The sequence below is a fragment of the Zootoca vivipara genome, chromosome 6 (genome assembly GCF_963506605.1).
Source record: "Zootoca vivipara chromosome 6, rZooViv1.1, whole genome shotgun sequence".
In the NCBI taxonomy this organism is placed as follows: domain Eukaryota; kingdom Metazoa; phylum Chordata; class Lepidosauria; order Squamata; family Lacertidae; genus Zootoca; species Zootoca vivipara.
Window position 1 is genome coordinate 50,407,554 of NC_083281.1, and position 19,104 is coordinate 50,426,657.

The 19,104-nt window shown below is 45.0% G+C and overlaps 1 protein-coding gene across 2 annotated transcripts in view; it reads left to right on the plus strand.

Moving 5' to 3' along the window:
• Window positions 1-19,104, plus strand: part of LOC118087369 (polycystin-1-like protein 2) — a 55,284-nt gene that overhangs the window by 30,703 nt on the left and 5,477 nt on the right. The window contains exons 23-39 of one of the 2 annotated variants that reach the window (XM_035119945.2): window positions 584-804; window positions 1,176-1,406; window positions 2,470-2,571; window positions 2,779-2,957; window positions 3,304-3,450; window positions 4,132-4,331; window positions 5,080-5,300; window positions 6,682-6,898; window positions 7,603-7,831; window positions 8,776-9,007; window positions 9,984-10,080; window positions 12,950-13,090; window positions 14,764-14,949; window positions 15,908-16,235; window positions 16,982-17,115; window positions 17,413-17,540; window positions 18,836-18,996. In XM_035119945.2, coding sequence (XP_034975836.2) covers window positions 584-804; window positions 1,176-1,406; window positions 2,470-2,571; window positions 2,779-2,957; window positions 3,304-3,450; window positions 4,132-4,331; window positions 5,080-5,300; window positions 6,682-6,898; window positions 7,603-7,831; window positions 8,776-9,007; window positions 9,984-10,080; window positions 12,950-13,090; window positions 14,764-14,949; window positions 15,908-16,235; window positions 16,982-17,115; window positions 17,413-17,540; window positions 18,836-18,996 — 3,154 coding nt within the window. The remainder of the gene's footprint in view (window positions 1-583; window positions 805-1,175; window positions 1,407-2,469; window positions 2,572-2,778; window positions 2,958-3,303; window positions 3,451-4,131; window positions 4,332-5,079; window positions 5,301-6,681; window positions 6,899-7,602; window positions 7,832-8,775; window positions 9,008-9,983; window positions 10,081-12,949; window positions 13,091-14,763; window positions 14,950-15,907; window positions 16,236-16,981; window positions 17,116-17,412; window positions 17,541-18,835; window positions 18,997-19,104) is intronic. The other variant, XM_035119947.2, reaches the window with a different exon arrangement.

Consider the following 19,104-nt stretch of genomic DNA (forward strand, 5'->3'; position numbering starts at 1 on the left):
AAATCTTGCATGCAGGTTAGTTTGAGAATTAAGGGGTTTGTTTATAAAACCTTACTTGTCTGGGAAACCAATTGGAAGGTGGTAAAGTGAGTGTCCCAATGACAAGGAAGACAGCATTCCAAAAAAGGAGGAGGAGCTGCAAGTCTAATGCAAGATTCTTTAGAGAGAATGTTATATTGGGAGGCTGTTTAGTCTGAGGAAAAGCTGGGTGCATTTAACCTCTTTATTCCACTGGACTCTTATTGGTCCATATGGGGTTTGCAATGTGTACGTGTAACCTTTCTTCATAGCTGCCAAGTTTTCCCTTTTCTCGCAAGGAAGCCTATTCAGCATAAGGGAAAATCCCTTAAAAAAGGGGATAACTTGGCAGCTACGCCTTTCTTATGTTACAACCTTTCCCCCTAAGAACAACCTGTTAATCTTTTTAGTAGACTTTTAATCATGACTTATAAAACCTTTGTGGTCTCTTGTTAATGGTTCAAAGCCGCGTTTTAACCATCCGGGCTGCAGAGCAGCGTAAAAATGTTATAAATAAAGAAATAAGCATTGCTTAATATTGCTTAATATGATCATACTTCCCTAGACTTCAGCTCAACCTCATCTGTTCCAGATGTTGTATATTCCTGGATCCTTCACCCAGAAGACCTTATTTTTGGAGAAGGGACCTACTATTTCATTGTGAGACCAGAAACAGAACTGGATTCCATGGCCACCCATGACATAAACGTTTCTGTCACTTGCTTTGTCTCCCAATGTGTATTCTGGGATGAGCACCAAGGGAACTGGAACAGCTATGGATGCCACGTGAGTAGACAGTGCAGTGGAGGGGCATCCTGAGCCATGAAATTTGGGGAAGCAACGCAGCCTAGTGGTAGAGCATCTGCCTAGCATGCAGAAGGTCCCAGGTTCAGTCCCTGGCATCTCCAGGTAGGGCAGAGGGAGGCTTCTGCCTGGAACCTTGAAGAACCACTGCCAGTCAGAGTAGACTGTACTGAGCTAGGCAGAACAATAGTATGGCTCAGGATAAGGGAGCTTCCTCCATTCCTGTAAGGGAAAAAAAATCTACTCACAAGGTTTGCACAAAGTCACAAGCTTGTGAGTGGGTGTTTTTGGATTCTTATAGGAATGTAGGGATAGATAGGTGGTCATAAAGACAACTATTCCTTGGCTTGCAGGTTGGCCCCAAAACAAACCCCAATGGCACTCAGTGTCTCTGCAACCACCTGACATTCTTTGGGAGCTCCTTCTTTGTGATGCCAAACTCCATCGACGTCAGCAGAACGGTGGAGTTGTTTGCCACCTTTGTGGACAACCCTGTGGTGGTGACAACTGTGGGCAGCATCTTCCTCGTGTACCTGCTGGTTCTGATCTGGGCCAGAAGAAAAGACATCCAAGATGATGCCAAAGTAAGTCTTGTTCTCAGTTAGAACTTTTCTCCCGCAATATGAAGCTGTTATCACCTGAGAAAGATGTGTGAAACAAGACATTATCTTGAAGCTGTTGGTTGCTTAGAGATTCTTCAATTGAGCATTCTTCAGTATAGTGGTACCTTGGTTCTCGGAGTCCATTCCAGAAGTCTGTTCAACTTCCAAAAATGAAACCAAGGCACGGCTTCCAATTGGCTGCAGGAGCTTCCTGCACTCAATTGGAAGCCACGTCAGCCGCGTTGGATGTTTAGCTTCCAAAAAACGTCCGCAAACCGAAACACTCACTTCCGGGTTTGCAGCGTTCAGGAGCCAAAACATTCGAGTCACAAGGTATTCCAGAACCAAGGTACGACTATACAATAATAAATCTTTTTCCACTGTGTGGCTCTTTGTCATCCTTGCTGAAATGTACACTTTGCAATTGTAATGGACTTTCGTCTACTTGATCGTAAACTTCCTCTCATTATGTTGATGTTACAGTCTTGTGCCTTTTCGGCACATTTTTGTACTTGTTACATAGAGCTGTGCCTTTGTATATGACTTGTTTTCATACTTCTTTAAACTGCTCTGAAATCTCTTGATGAAGGGTAGTTAAGAAATATTTTTAAAATATATAAGACGACTGGGCATATAAGGCAACCCCCCAACTTTTCCAGTTAAAATATAGAGTTTGGGATATACTCGCCGTATAAGAAATACGACCTGGCATATAAGACGACCCCTGACTTTTGAGAAGATTTCCCTGGGTTAAAAAGTAGTCTTATACGCAGGAATATACAGTATTTTTGAAGTGGTGCAAAGATGAAGAGGTAACCAGCATTCCATTTGAAGACCCTATGTGTTTCCTTTGAGGTGTGAATAAATTATGGGGTGTGGTGGGGAATCGGAGTTCATTCCTCAGCAAAAAAACAACAACCCACACCTGGTCCTATTTCCAGGAACATCGTAAATTCAGATCTAGTAATCATTCTCTTCTTCCCTGCATTACATATTTTCATTCATCATTTGCATGTCTTTGCTGATGCTGCCATAAAATCTCCAGGTGAAGATAATGGTGTTGGAGGACAACGACCCCTTTGCTCAGTATCGCTACCTGGTGACTGTTTTTACTGGACACCGTCGAGGCTCAGCTACAACCTCCAAGGTACCAATGGGGTCCTGGGCATTGATGCACATGGGTAAGGAGCTGTAGCTCGTGCCTGAAACCCTGGAGCCTATAAATGCAAATCATAAATCAGTAAATAGTGAAACAGCCCCTGGACGTGTTCATGCATTTGCTCCGTTCAGACACCTATTCACAGCTCAGGATTTGGTGGCCTGCAAGTACAAGCATGAACAATTGCTATTCCAGGTGACTCTGACCTTGTACGGCCAGGAAGGGGAGAGTGAGCCACACCACCTGGTGGACCCCGACATGCCAGTCTTTGAGCGAGGAGGAGTGGATGTCTTCCTACTGTGTACACTGTTTCCTCTCGGGGAACTGCAGAGCATCCGGCTGTGGCATGACAATTCAGGAGGCAGCCCGTCCTGGTATGCAAGGGGCACCCTTTAAACTAGGGCTGGGAAAGAGGAGCCAGCTGATAGGCTGGATTCTGAGCTCCACCATGGGCAGTAGCAGTCACTGAGGCAGAGCCGGGTCAGGAGACACTGCTTACCTGTTTTCCCAATGTGGAGGTTGCTGCCGGTAACTGAGAGGGAGAGGGGTGAAGTTGGCTTGGTAAATCATGGTCAAGAGTGGATTGGCTAGGGTGCCCAATTGCATAAGAACAACCACCCATGGCACACAATACTGCAATGGAGGCTCTGGTACACTTGTGTTGTGCGAACCTGTCCCAAGGCAGTGCCTCTAGCTTCTTTCTGTTGTTTTTGTTCACAGGTATGTGAACCGTGTGCTGGTTCATGATGTGGCCACCGATCAGAAATGGTATTTCCTCTGCAACTCTTGGCTAGCCATTGATGTCGGAGATTGTGTCCTAGATAAAGTGTTCCCCATAGCTACTGAGGAAGATATGACGCAGTTCAGGTATGTTAGGCTGGACCAGAAGGAGCAGTTTCCTCTGGCTGCTTTGGCCCTACCAGAAATGCTTCCACTTGTTATGAAGTAGAGATTCCCTTGCACATGGGTTTTGTAGGTAATGCAGAAGTTTGTGTTTGTGTGTGTTTGTGTAAATTCATAGGGTAGTGGGGTTGGTATGAATGCCATCTTTGTGTCCCCTGCAAGCCTGTAGCTTTATATCTGTAAATTATGGTTCTAGAGTGGAAGGAACTACTGAAGCGGTTAAGTTAATGGCCACCAAGACTGTTAAACATCTTTTTGCATGACTGAAGAATTGGCCAAGTATAGGTTTGTTGCCATACAAATGACTAGTTAGTAAAACTTACAGAAGGAGGCGGAAGGTCTTCTCCCCACTCCCTGGCCCCCTCTGGCTGGAGGTCGTTTCTCCCTAGGTGCAGGAGAACAACAAGCCAGGGGCCAGTCTGGGAAGACAGGTGCTCCCCACCCAGCTGGAGTTTATTAACAGGGTGAAGACTACAAGTCAGACCAGAATGATTTATGCGACTCTGGTGGTTTCATTTGTCTGTGTTGTCATGAAGCCATGTATCCACAAAACAGTCTTAAGTTTTAGCTGCTCTTCAGACTAGGTTTCTATTAAAATAAATGTTACTTGTGGTCCAACCTGACACCTTCTTTGCTCCTCTGCAGCAATCTGTTTTTCATGAAGACCTCAAAGGGTTTCCGTGATGGGCATATTTGGTACTCCATTTTCAACCGCTCGCCACGCAGCTCCTTCACGCGAGCCCAGAGGGTATCCTGCTGCTTCTCCCTGCTTCTGTGCACCATGCTGACCAGCATCATGTTCTGGGGCGTGCCTAAGGATCCAGCTGACCAGAAAATGGATTTAGGTAACTGCATGTCATCCTCACCACTTGAGTTGGAACTGTGGTGAGAGCTAAGATGGAATGCTGAACAAGGAAGGGGTTTTATAGATCTGAAGGGTTCTTCTTGCTTTGGATTGGCATCGCTACTAGGTGACTTTAAGCAGGCTGCTACTTTGTTCATTTCTTCGGTCATTTGGGAATAACCATACTGGCCTATTCTGCAGGGCTTTTGGCAAGATTTCTGAGAATATCCATGTGAAGCACTTTGAATGTGTGAAACCTGCTATATAAATGCTTACTAGAAAAGCTTTCCACCATGAACGGCTCAGCTTCTTAAGCAAAGCACATGGATTCATCAGGTCAGAGTGTTGGCACCCCAAATTTTGCAAATGAAATGCCTCTGTAATGAACCACATTTGGGATTTGTATTAGGAAAGGAGGATAGTTTGCTTGGAGTATGGAATGCTTGGTAGGGAGGAATGTTGCATATATGTTTGGAATGCTGGGACTTTAATAGGAATTTAGCTGGTTGCTGTTGCAAGAGGGTGGAGAGTAGAGGGAATAAGCAGGATGAGAATGGGTTTAGGAAAATATTAGTTCTAAAGACTTTCATCCCGGTCTTCAGTTTTCTGTGAATTTGTTTTCATTCCTGAAAGAAAGACTCTGTTGTTCTAGAAGTACATATTAGGTAGTTTCTCATTAAAATGCAAAGAAAACGAAAATTATAACTGATCCCTAACTGCAAGGCCTCTCTTCTACCTAATGTTGCCAGGTAAAATAGAGTTCACATGGCAGGAGGTGATGATTGGCTTTGAGAGCTCCCTCCTCATGTTCCCCATCAACTTGCTCATCGTCCAGATCTTCAGGAACATCCGGTCTCAGCCTAAGAAAGAGAAGAAACCAGGGAAAAGTGGGCGAGTGTCGCCTGACCTGCCTGCACCTCTGCACCAAGCTACCCAGAATGTGTCACTCACTCCGGAGGCTGTTATCAAGGCAAGCCACGTGACTGTACAAAGCTGCCTTAGGCTGAGTCAAACATGCTTTGCCTACAGAAGGTGCCATCTCCACTTAGAAGGGTCAGGGAAGGACAAAAGCAGAAGGTCGCAGTTTCAATCCCCGGAATCTGCAGGTAGGGCTGAAAACAAGCTCCTGCCTCTGGAAGCCACTGCTAGTCAGTCTTGAAAATATCAGGAAGCTTCCTATGTTCTCTGTTTGAGACCCTGCCAGTCTGAACAGACAATACTGACCCACATGAACAAAATAGCCTGACCTGGTGACAAGGCAAGCTTTCATGTTCCTCTTGCTCCACCTGACACTGGTGACTCTGATGAAATGGTTTATAAACTCTTCTAAATTTAAATAAACAAACAAACAAGACTCTGGGCATGACGATTTTATCCACACGCGCCCCCATTCTTCAAAGTGTAATGTGTATTTCTTGATTTGAAAATCTGGTAAACTGCCCTTCTGGTTTTGCAGACTGCCTTCCCTCTATCTGCTGAATGGGGCCTGGGATTTCTGCCCCAAAATCCTCCTCTGATGGCTCCACTGCGCCTGTGCAATCAAGGACACAATGCTTGAGCAGTATAGGCTCAATATCATGATCATGATAATATGTAGTCACTCCTCTCCTCCAGCATTTTATTTCTTTGGAAAAGGAATTAAAGTTTATATAAAGACCTCCCTGTTCTCTCCCTCAGTGTCTCCTTCCCTCTCCTCCTTACAAATGGTATATAGCAGGCACGTCCAACAGGTAGATCACAATCTACTGGTAGATCGCGGGGTGTTTCTGGTAGATACTGGCCAATCTCTGGCTTCCTAAGAAAAGCTGAACAAATTTGCCTCTCCCAAAAAAGCTCAACAGCTTTTGTTTTCCCAAGAAGCTCAACAACTTTGATCCATCCAATGACAGTGGGTAGAGCACGGTCAGTTTTTTTATACCGTGAGTACACTGTAGTCTATTGGGAGTTGGACGTCCCTGGTATATAGGAACAAAGGAAACTGCTTTATACTGAGCCAGATGCAACAGTCCATACAGCACAGTATTGTCTACACTGACTGGCAGCTGCTCTACAGTGTTTTCAGGCAGGGTTCTCTCCCAGTCCTAACTGGAGATGCTGGGTATTGAAACTGGGGCCTTCTGGATGCAGAGCAGGTGCCCCACCACTGAGCTATAGCATGTCCCCTAAATGCAAGATTCTGTTCGTCTTTCTTTTTAGGTGAGAGGGGGTGGTTTTTTAGGGTTTGGGCCTGGATCAAGGTGGGGAAAACCTTGCTTGTTTTCTGCATGAAACCAAGACATTGGGCATTTTCATAATTTTGGCAAATTTGGATTTTCCCTCCCATTGCCACCATATCTTTTGATTCCATACAGGATATCAGGCGAATTGCCAACTCCTTGTTCAAAACCCTCAAGGCCCCACTGCCTTCCCCAAACCCTGATTTTGGCAAATCGACTGACATCAACAAGCTCTTGGCCTTGGTTGAGGACATTATCTGCCAGCAGAACAGGATTGGACAGGAATTTTATGACGAGAGCAAGAAGAAAGATGATCCAATTATCATTACCCTTGGCTTGGTGGATTTACAAGGTAAGTTACAAGCTGGCAATTTCAGATGCGGCAAAATTCCGGTAAGTGAAGGTGATAACAGCTCCCAAGGACACAGAACCATCTGGCAGGCAACACAGTCCTAGCAGCTAATATTCTCACTCTCTGAGACACTTCACCAGGGCCAGCCTGAGACATTTTGCTGCCTGTTGGGGCAAAAAATAAATAAATCTTAATTTCCCACATATGTTCATTGGGTTGGAACTGCTGGTGGCTGACCAGGAACGAGACCTTGGGATTCTAGTGTGCAGCAACTGTGAAAAAAGCAGCAACTTTCATGTTAGGAATGATTAGAAAAATAACTGAATATAAAACTGCCAATATCATAATGCCTTTATGCAAATCTATGGTTTGACTGCATTTGTACCGTTCTGGCCACCTTATCTCAGAAAGCAAAGTGTAAAGTTGGGAAAGGTTCAGGAAAAGAGCAACCAAAACAATCAAGGGGTGGAGCAACTCCCTATGGGGAAAGTTTGCTGTGTTTGGGGCATTCCAGTTTACAGAAAAGGTGAGTTAGAGATGATATGCAGGAATCACAGCTAAGGAATCTCCCATAAGTAGCCATCCAACCTCTGTTCAAAAGCCTCCCGTGAAGGAGAATCCATTCCACCATCAAACAGCTGTTACAAATGATTGTGTTCTTTTAATTTCCAAGCAAACAAGTTTTAGTTCTCCCCTCCCTGTAGAAAAGACAAGGACTCCAACTCCAGAAAAAGGACTGGGTGAAAGGCTGAAGCATCGAGACTACAACCGCTGCCTCTACATGCAGCTGCAGCATGTGGAGCTGGAGCTGGAGCTGTTGGGGCCTCATAGATTCCAGAACCCACAAAGCTACTCCCAGGCTGTAAGGCAGGTTCGGCACATGAAGGACTTCCTGGAAAGCCAGCTGTGCTCCGCAGCATCCATCAGCGAGAGGTAAAATGATGAGTTTGGGGAAGGTCCGGGGCCTCATGCCATTGCCCACGCATTTATCTTACATAAGAGCATTTACAAGCTTTATCTTGTTGGCTTTTTCTCACAAGACTCCTATGAAATAGGTCTGTTATTCCCAGTTTGGGGAAGGGAAAATTGAGGCCAAAAATCCACCATAGGGCCATGGGTTGTACTCAACTAAGCTTTGCTCAGACTAGACCTACTGAGATGAATAGACCTAAGTTAATCATGTCAATTGATTTCAATGGGCCTACTCTGAGTATGAACAGCAATAGATGCAGTCCAACCAAAATGTCACAAAGTAGCATGCAAGTTTTTGAGTTCACTAGAACACTTCATCAATCTAGGGCAGGGGTAGTCAACCTGGTCCCCACTGCCCACTAGTGGGCGTTTCAGGATTCTAGGTGGGCGGTAGGGGGTTCTACGGCACAAGCTGAACCCTCCTTCCATCGAGCACTGGTGGGCGGTAAGGAAATTTTACCATCAAGAAAGATTCATTAGTGGGCAGTAGGTATAAAAAGGTTGACTACCCCTGAGCTAGACAGTAAACAGAGTGGGGGAGGGAAGCAGGTGGGGGAAATGAGAAAAGAGTTAGCTGATGTGAAGTCATGGAGTTTGCAGGATGGAATTAAGATGTTTTAAGATGGAATGTGGACGAAGGAAGCAGCCATTCAAACCCCTGTTTTGAAAATATGACATTCAATAGTTAATCTGTCAATTTTTTCATCCAAGGCCACACAGTGAGTGAATGGCTGGGGGATGACACGGACCATATCCGTAGGATACTTTTAAAGCACTTGTTATCTTTTTCATTTAACACTCTGGCCCCTCCCAGTTAAGATGCTTGTTTAGCATTTTTTTCACCACTGCTTTGAGCTGTTGCATATGTCGTGTGACCCCACTGCCCAGCTTTCTTGCTTCACCAGTGGCTCGCCAACTCCCAGCGTTCTCGGAGATGGCAGGAAGGAACCAACACCCAAAGGCCTGCCCCGGTGGTGTGTCTTCATTGGCTGGTCCCTGGTGGCCATCACCAGCGGCGTATCGGGATTCTTCACAATGCTGTATGGGCTGCATTATGGGAAGGACAACTCCATCAAGTGGCTGATCTCCATGGCCATCTCCTTCTTTGAAAGCCTTTTCATCACACAACCCTTAAAGGTAGGCTCCCCTAGGAACATTAGGCAGTGGTTCTCCAGGGTTTTGAGCAGGGGTCTTCCACAACCGTTCTTGGAGATTCTGCATGCAAAGCAAATACTCTACCACTGAAGACTGCCCTTCCTTTTAATCACAGGCTCCATTTACATGTGTGCACACTAGTGGAATGTCGGTGAATGGTCACAACAGGATATTCAGGGCTTGGAAATGAAGAGGAGATATTGCTCACCAAGGGTTTTGTTTCTGTGGTCCACTTGCAGAAGGGATGCTATGGGCGCCTCTGGATATGCACTTTCATTTATCTGCTTTTATCTGCTTGTTCCTAGCCTAAGGCCAAATCAGGGTACCAAGAGGCCATCTAAATATAGGTGGGAAGAACTGTGGGGCTTTGTTTCATCTTTTAATTTAATGTCTATACTACAAATGTACCGTAAACTGGTTTCAAATCTCTTTAAGCATGAGTCCAAACAAAGAGAAGCCTGCAAATTGTAGTTATTGGTTTAACTACAGAATTGCTGGCACCTTCAGAAACTATAGTTCTAATGATGCATTATCTTAATTTGATATGTGCACGGCTGCCTTCATTAACCAGTGGCATACCATTTGTGCCGTCTTCAGAAAGAGTGAAACAGATTCCTGGTGGCCAAATTTCCCAATATTTCACGGGCTTCATCTGCATTTAGAAAACACAATATATTTTCTGCCAATGCAAGGTGTCAGAAATAGATACCGTATTTTTCCATGTATAAGACATGGGCGACTCCAAATTATTTTGGGGGACTCCAAATTAAAAAAACACCCCTCAGCAACACCTGTGTATAAGACGAGCCCCAATTTCAAACCTATTGTTTTTGGTAAAAACAAACAAACAACAACAACAACAACAACACATAGCCTTATACACAGAAAAATGTGATATTTTACACTAAGCTTATCTGTGCCAAAATATGTTTCTAGATCTGCAATAACTGTTTTCCAGGTCCTGGGGTTTGCTGCTTTCTTTGCTCTGGTTCTTAAAAAGGTGGAACAGGAAGATGAGGAAAACACATCTATCAATGGCCCATTGTCTGCCCCAGGTAACTTATTGAGCTATTTCAATAACATGGCCTAGAATAACATTATCCTTCCCTAATCTGGTGCCCTCCAAATGTAGCTGAACTATAACTGTCACCAGCCCTGGCTACTAGACATGCTGACTGTGTCTGATGGGATTTGGTGTTCAAAACATCTGGTGGTTGGGGAAGACTGGCCTATAATTTATTTCCCCTGGCTTTGCAAAATGTCATGATCAGGCTTTGATGGCAGGACAGAGAAAGCTAGAAGTACTGTAGTTGTAGTTCCAATTTAAAGCCCTCCTTCTGTTTGCCACCCATCAGACTCCCAAAAGAAGGGGACCACAGAGAAGGCCTTCTGAGGACTTTCTTAACAGCTAGGCAGGTTCATACGGTAGACTTGCCCCTGAACGTCTAAAGGATTGAGGAAGAGCAAAGTGTGGAATAGGGGCAAGCCTACTGTCAGGGGGACTCCCTACAGGGAGCCTCCCCCAGTCATCCTGACCAGCACTTCGCCCAGCAACAGCACAAGCAGCGAGTCGGGAGGAGGGAATGAGGAATGGAGCAGTTTGGAGAGAGGGCTCAGTGAGGTGTCTGAGCCCTGGCAACGCTATGGAGGACAGAGAGTGCAGGAAGGGCTAAAAGACATGTCAGAACCCTGGCACTGCTCTGGTTGAGGGTCAGCGGATGAGGGACTCAGCGAGACATCGGAGCCCAGGTGCCGCCCCAGCCAGCAAGAGGGGAAACCTCTCCTTCTGGCGCCCGAATTGAGGTGTGCGCCCACACACAGGGGGAAGGGGCAGCGTTTTGGGGTGCCCAGGCTTTTATGCTGGCCGAAAAGCAGGAGGCAGCCATTGCCGGGTTCTGAATCGGACTAGGCGGTCATGTTCTCTTGTTATCTCTGCACTGCAAATAGTATGCACAATAAAACTCTTAAAGACAGTGCGGAGTGGAGTGTCTTTACTCGAGAGTAGCCGCAACAATCCCCTGACACCTACCAATAACTGCACAATTTGTGTTGCCTGCATATGTAAAGAGTTGCACGCTCATTTTATTCACATGTAATGTTCAATTGATGTACTGTCTGTGTACCTATGCACACAGTAGCTGAGCTGTACAGATCAAAAAATGTGCCTTCTTTCATGCAAGCACTGGAACACGGGTAGAAACGGTTGGAACTTGTGTTCAGTACACCATGCGAACAAGCCTGATATCAAGGGACATCCTCTTCTGCAATTTGTGGACCATAAGGGGCAACCAGGACTCAGGAGCATCAGGTTTCCCTTGTGAAATTGCCTCTCGTCACATCAGTTTCACTGGCAAAATTAGCACGCTGTACTGGACACCTGCCCAGTTTCCTTGTCATCTTTGAAAAGTGGAAGTTTCACTGCCTGTACAGCAGAGCTCCTCGCTCCACTTAGGCCCTTTTCTCGCTTGTGCAGAGATCTATTTTTATCTCACCTTAAGCCAAACATATTCTCTCCTGCCCATTTCAATAGCCATGATGGGTGTTAGATCACATGCGTTGTTTGATATCAGTGACCTTTTCTTTGCTCCAGTCAGTCTATGCTTTTTTGTCCATAATCCAAGGAACTAGGTAAGTTTGTGCTATTTTCCATTTTTTTAAATAATTCAGCTTCTCTATTGAAGTTCCTAAAGGGATTTTTTAAAATGTGTATCCTTTGTTTTCCTGGTAAGAACCCAGTGCAGGTTACATAAAACAATTGTCTCAAATAAGCATCTTAGCCTAAAACAGAACTGCAGCCAGCATTAAAAATCAGCTTACGGTTGGTGATGGAAGACTGAGTATTTATAGAGAGTTGGTTTTTTAAAATCAAACTATCGTTCTGCTGTTTTATAATTAACAATATACTGATAGATGTTGTGGGGGGCAAAGTGCAATCTAATCCATGTTTATCTGGAGGTCAGTCCCATAGTGCTCAGTGGGGCTTTCTCCCTAGTAAGTGCGTTTAGGATTGCTATACATGCTTAACCTAACAGTGAGTCACACCCAAGTCATTGGTTTCTCCTTCTGAGTCGACAAACATATATAAGATTGCATTATTAATCAGCTAGTGCCGGAGGGGGACGGGGAACCTGTTACTGGACTCCAGCTCCCATCATCCCTGACCAGTCTACTGGGGCTGGTGGGAATTGCAGTCCAACAACAACTGGAGGACCACAGGTTTCCCACTTGCTGAGGAAGTGACTGCAAGGAGATATACAAAGTAGCCTGCAATCCTTCCTGTCTGGCTGTCTATAATTGTGCCTGGAAATGGTCAAGAAACCAAAGAAGCTTTCATTGACTTTGTATTTGAAGGTTCTGGCCTTGACACACAGAGCTCTAAATGAGCTGGGTACCTAAAGGAGCTTGGGGCACATTGTACTGTTGCCACTAAAATGTATTTTATGTAGCATGAAAAATAAGTAACAACATTATACAAAAACAACCACCAACCCCGCCCCCAGACTGTTGCTATTTTGGGGTGGGATTTGATAACTAGAATGTGCCTTTGAGCTCCTGATGATGCTTCTTGCTTGCCTGGATAGACAGGGATGTGTGAGCATTGTTGCTTCCCCCACTTTTGCTTCTGACCCTGCCCACCACTGAAATGTGACCATTGGAAGGATACCTAGAAGAGAATGATCCATCAGGCTGAAAAAGTTGCCCGAACCCTGATGTAGGCTATCAAAACGAGCTCTAGGGCTAGTCTAAATTAGGCTTTCCCAATGGAAACTGCACTTTTCATACAGCCAAGAATGTGCTACCTGAGATTGGTGACATGGGCCTATTGTCATTGATTCACAGTCTCCAAATATTGTCCCTCTCCTATTGTTTTCAGCTGATAAATTCCAGGCTAGTAATAGGTTGCTGCCTCCTCTTCCTGTACAGGTGACTCAAACCCTATCTTTGGAGCCCGCAGGGACAGCGGAAGCAACATCTACCAGCCTCCCCCTTCTACCGACATTGAGAAAATGAAGAATAACCGTGTCAAGGAGCAGAAAGCATTTGCCCTGATTAGAGAAATATTGGGTACTTTTATGATTACATTCTAAACATACTGTGAGGGGGAAGAGAATGGGCTTTAAAAGAAGGTGTGAATTGGGTAGTTACTTATTTCCTCTTCAAGAAGAAGGGGACAACCACTGATTCACATAAAATTTCCTTGTCTAATTTATTTGTATAGATGTACATTCAGAAATGATTACTATAAACGTAAATAGAAATACAATAATCTCACCATGGGGAAGACAGATCAGGTGAGCTGTGTTGCTGGGTGGTGCTGTGGTCTAAACCACCGAGCCTCTTGGGCTCAATTGGAAGGTTGGCAGTTTGAATCCGCATGATGGGGTGAACTCCTGTTGCTCTGTCCCACTTCTGCCAACCTAGCAGTTCGAAAGCATACCAGTGCAAGTAAGTAAGTAAATAAATAAATAAATAAATAAATAGGTAAAGTAAACGTAAAGGGAGTGGGTGGCGCTGTAGCAGGAAGGTAAACAGCATTTCCATGCATTCTGGCACTCGTTGCGGTCCTCCATGTGTCAGTAGCATTTAGTCATGCTGACCAGATTGTTGAGATATTCCATTCCACCTTAAGAGCAGACATGGGGTTGTTGCCATGTCTGCATAACACACCAACATTGCATGCTGGAACTTCCATTATGTGTATAACTTTCTGTTTTGCTTTGGACACGAAGGAGATCAGACATGTTTCCTTTTGTCCTGACTTGCGCTTAATAAACTGCTTGGAAATATGCTACCACAGTCTCTCTCTCTGGCTACTTCTGTTGCGCAGTGGACTCTGCTGATAAAGTGTGCCCAGGCTTCTGAAGCCTGTGTTGCTGTTTTTTGCTGCACCAAGGATGGAGATCACCCAGCAGGGCTGGAGCCAGCTGGGGGCCTGCCAGTTGCCCCCGTTTCCTTGGTTGCATGCCAACACAGATGACCCAGAAAGCTGTCTGTGGGCAAACTCCAGCTCCCTTGGCCTTGAAAAGCTAGATGAGCACCGCACCCCATAGTTGCCTTTGACTGGACTTAACCTTCCAGGGGTCCTTTACCTTTACCTTTTTTACTGCTCACTGTTCATGGACAACTTTCAATGCCCCCTTCTGCCATGAAACAAGGCCCTCTCTTCTTTATAGGGTTCTTTATCTTTAAACTGGATTTGGCCTGGGTAATAGGGAACTTTTCAAAGAATGTCCTCTGGGCCATTAAAAACAAACCAACAAGGACATGCCCAGTTTAGAGAAGCTATCTTCTTAAGCAGTCCACAAAGTAAACATGGGGCGTTATCTTAGGGACTATAAGCACAGTACAAATTTGTGTGTGTGCAAGACCTTAGTATTTAAAAATTAGAACCAAAAGGAAATGGATATTGCCCCTCATAAAAACATATGCCACAATCCTTATGCCGTAATCCTAACCAGTGGAATCTTAACCATATCTACTCAGAATTCAATAGGACTTACTCCTAGGTAACTCAATTAGGATTAGGGTAGCAATGTTTGCTGTTGTGTTCTTGCATACTTCTTGAATATATTTTTTAAAGGAGTGTTTGCAAAGGTACAGAAAAACCTGTGTTTGTGCTACAGTTGCACAAAGTAGAATGAGCCATTTGCAATGTATTAACCCCTGTCTGGAAGCACCTTTGGAAACCTAGTGGGTTTGTTCTTTGCTTCCATATTGCTTTGCTCTCCTCTCCCCAGCCTACTTGGGCTTCTTGTGGATGCTGCTTTTGGTTGCCTATGGGCAGCGAGATCCTAACTCCTATTACCTGAACAAACACATTGAGAACAGCTTCACAGATGGATTCCAAGACGTCTTCAGTTATCAGGACTTCTTCAAATGGGCCAGAACCACCTTAGTCAGCAACTTGTACAGCTCACACCAAGGTACAGAGATTCATTTTGTTTCGTTTCATTTCAGTTATTTATTAAATTTCTATACCACCCTTCATCCAAAGATCAGAGGCAGTTTACAATCTAAAAACACAGAAATGCATAACAGAGTAACAAACAGGAAGGCCATATATTGTTTAATTAGCCAAAGGCCTGGGAAGAGTTCCAAAGCCCAGATACAGAGGCATGGAGGGCTGCATTTGGCCCTCTGGGCCTTAGGTTCCCCATCTCTGCTTTAAAGGATCTCCTCTTCCAATACACTGTACCCCAAAGTCATCAGTGGAAGCCATTCTGCAAGTACCCCCTGAGAAAGTGGCTGTAAAAGAGAGGGACCTTCTCTCTTGTGGCTCCTCTGTTATGGAGCGCTATATCTTGGGATATTCACCCGGTGCTTACATTAAATTATTTCTTTGGCACCAGACACTTTTCAGTTCACCGAGCTGTGTTTTTTTAAGGGCTTTCTTGTTATAGCGTGGACATATTTTTAATTTATTACTGGAATAATTTTAGGCTCAGCTGGCTGTGTTTTTTACCCTTATGGTAACGATGGGGGAGACTCAAACCTAGGGGCCAAATGTGCCCCACCAGGGATCTCTGTCTGGCATTCAGACTCTGGCCTAGTAGGAGATGTGGCCCTTCGACTGAAAAAAGACCTGCCTTTTTAAGGATTTTAGCCTTATGAAGTTTTTATACAAGCAAATACAGTTAGCATTGCATTTTGTGCTGCCTCAGTTTCTGCTTCTTAGTCTCTGTTTGTTTGCATCTTGTGCTTTTGTTATGAGGGTTTGCTTGTCACTCAGACGACACTCTGCCATAAATAGAATAAATAAAATGAGTAAATATAAAACTGTTGGTGGGGTTCAAGTTAACTTCGAAAGCATTGCAAATGATTGTGGAAGGACCTGCCTTTTCAAACACTTTCTCTCCCCCTCCCCCCTTAAATTCCAACAAGGCTTTATCACAGATGGCAACTCCAAGCTGGTGGGCAGTGCCCGGATTCGCCAGGTGCGAGTGAAGGGCAACACCTGCCCAATAGATCCAAAACTGCAGCTGACGGTTGGCAAGTGCCATGCTTCTTATTCTTTCGACACAGAGGACATGGCAGACTATGGAGCACACTGGAACATCTCTTCCCTTGATAACTCATCAGAACTCAGTTCTGCATGGCAGTATCAGAGCCAGTCCAAACTGAGAGGGCACCCAATCTGGGGCAAACTGGCTGTCTACAGAGGTGGTGGATATGTGGTTCACTTGGGGACAGATGGCCACAATGCCTCCAGGTAGCTTATCTCTGCTTATTTGTGCCTGCACTGTAGTAGTGGTAGCAGCAGCAGTAGTTTAATCAGTTAGATTCATTCAGGGGTTGGGAATCCTTGGCCCCACCTGGTTCTAGGGTCCCATCCCACCCATTAGCGGTTCAATGGGAAGCAACCAAGCGAGAGAAGGTAGGGTGTTGATGTTTTGCAAAGCACGCAGTTGCAGCTCCAGATTTGGTGCAAGAAAATCAAAGCAGATTGGGAAAAGTCTTAGCAGAGAGGTGAACTTACGTTTCCTTGCAAATATGCCATAAGTGTTTCTGCATTTTCTAATTGCATACATGCCATTACCTGGGTGTGACTGCATTTTGAAGTGTGGGACTTTGAATAGCTGTTAGGCAAGGCTTGCATTTCAATGGTGTATTGATATTATTTGCATTCTTCTCTATAGAGAGTTCTTTTTACCTTTTGCACAGTCAAGCCAGATAAAGTGGGGTTGGGGGTGTCTATGCTGGCTGTGGCTAATGGGAGTTGTCTTTCAAACCATCTGGAAGGTGCTAGGTTGGGAAAGGCTAGTTTAGACCAATGGCTGTTCTAAGGGCATTTCGAATGTTCTGGATTGAATGCTTTGTTAGTGCAGGAAATGGGGTTCCACCCTCTTTTCTGCTGGATCTTCAGATTGGATTTGGCAACCTCTTGACTCCTTAGCATCTTAACATTTTTAGGACCACAGCATGTGATTGCACATTCCTCACTTTGTATTTTGGCAGAATCCTCCAGTACCTCTTCAATAACGTTTGGCTGGATACATTTACGAGAGCTGTGTTTGTTGAGTTCACTGTCTACAATGCAAATGTGAACCTCTTCTGCATTGTAAGCCTCATGTTTGAAACCAATGCCTTAGGTAAGAGCCTGACACCTGCTCCAGTGTTTTCATGTAAGAAAAAAGCAGTGTCTACATTACTCTGGGAGTTTGCCTGGCACATTTTGTCTCCACATTACTGTACTATAGTAATTCAATACCAACCCAGCATATTACATGGAAGTGAGCCAGACAAAGGAACAGGGTTCCCATACCTTTAACAGTGACAGTACATAGAAGAGGGCATTTCAGCTTTGTGCAGTTTGTCTTAACCCTCCACAATAAGCTGTACCTGCTGTCCGGCAGAACAGAATACTGACTTCTGCTTTGATTTCGCAGGAGCCTTCTTCACGCGGTCTGAGCTGCAGAGTGTCCGGCTTTATCCATACACAGACGGTCTGCATATCTTTGTGATAGCAGCAGAAGTCATTTATTTCCTCTTTGTCATATACTACATGGTGGGACAGGTAAGGATATCAGACAAGCCCTGCTGGATCAAGCCAATGGTCCATTTGCTCCAGCATCCAACAGTAGCCAGCCACATGCCTCTTGGTTCTCAGCGACTGGTACTTAGAGGCATGGTTCCTCTGAGCAGTAGAAGGCATTCTCTTCCACCCTGAGCCAGGAAAGCGAACCTTGTTGGTGATATGAACCTGGAATTTCTTGTGCCACAATTTAGAACAATGTTGCTAAACCAGCCTTCCTCTAATTAGTCCTTCCAGATGTTTTTAAGGGACACTCCCACCATCCCTTGGCCATTGCCCATATTCGCTGAGGCTGATGCTGGTTGGAAGTCATCAACATCCGGAGAATACACAGGTCCCCCATGCATTCTGGAGACCAGACTCCCATATTGTTTGGTCACATATGTTCCAGGGCTTGTGAATCCTATCAGCAGCCCTGGCTGCCACCAGCCCTGGTTCCTGATTATTATAGTGCTTGTAACTCCTGCTGCCAGTCAACTGCCACACCCTGATGGCTCTTGCTCTTGCATTAAAAATGCAGGCAGGGACTAAATAATTCAGACAGTGTAAATGTAAAGATGTCTTCTGAGATATAAGTCCGACACTTAGTTCTATGGGACTTTGTCCAGGTAGGTGTGCAGAGGTCTGCAGCCGAAGACTCGTAATGAGACAGCTGTCCTCCTTTTTGTGACCACCCTGAAGTTTTGGGATGCTGTCCTACAAACTGATTGGCTTTTTCTTTCTCATGTTGATTTCCGTGTTTTATGTGATCTTTCACATGAAGTAAAAGCCACTTCTGGAAAACAAGTGGGGAATCTAGAAGAAATTTAGTGCCTTCTCCTTCTTATTTGGTTCCAGCAAGATTTTATTTGCAGCCATGTTAACCCAGGAAATTGCATACAGTCCCTACTTGCCATTTAAAATTGAGGCCACCCCAAGTCTCTGCACTTGCATCGTGAATATGGTTGGGAATAGATAACAAACAGTTTGCAGAGCAGAACGTTCCTTGCTGAATAGGCTAGCCATCAGAAGTGCTTTCCCTAGCTTCTTTTCCATGTTGATTGAATCTCTGCAGGTCAGGCAGCTGTTAAAAAGCAGAGGCAGCCACCAGCCAGAAAAAGCTGGAAACCCTCTCTGCATTCCAGCAGCTCTCTCATTTAACTGACTGTGTGATCCTTGGATATGAGGTCATGCTTGGCTAGTCATCGAAATGAGGTTGCATTGTAGCAACACAATCTGCCTTTCTCCCTGATGGTCACTTAATGCATTCTTTGGAACTGAACACCTTGTTCCGGCAGGGAAAGCTCATGCGGGCTCTGAAATGGAATTACTTCCGAAGCAAGTGGAACCTGTTAGAACTGGCCATCATTTCCATCAGCTGGAGTGCCCTGTTGGTGTTTATAAGACGGACAATCTTGGGCTCGCGGGACATCAGCTACTATCAGGAGCATAAGGATGAGTAAGGGCATCCTGCCACTTTGCAAACTCTCCATCCCAGCAGGGGTAGAAAACGGAAGAATTTTTAAGCAGCCTTTGTGATCTGTGGAATGCTCCCTGTGGAATTTGA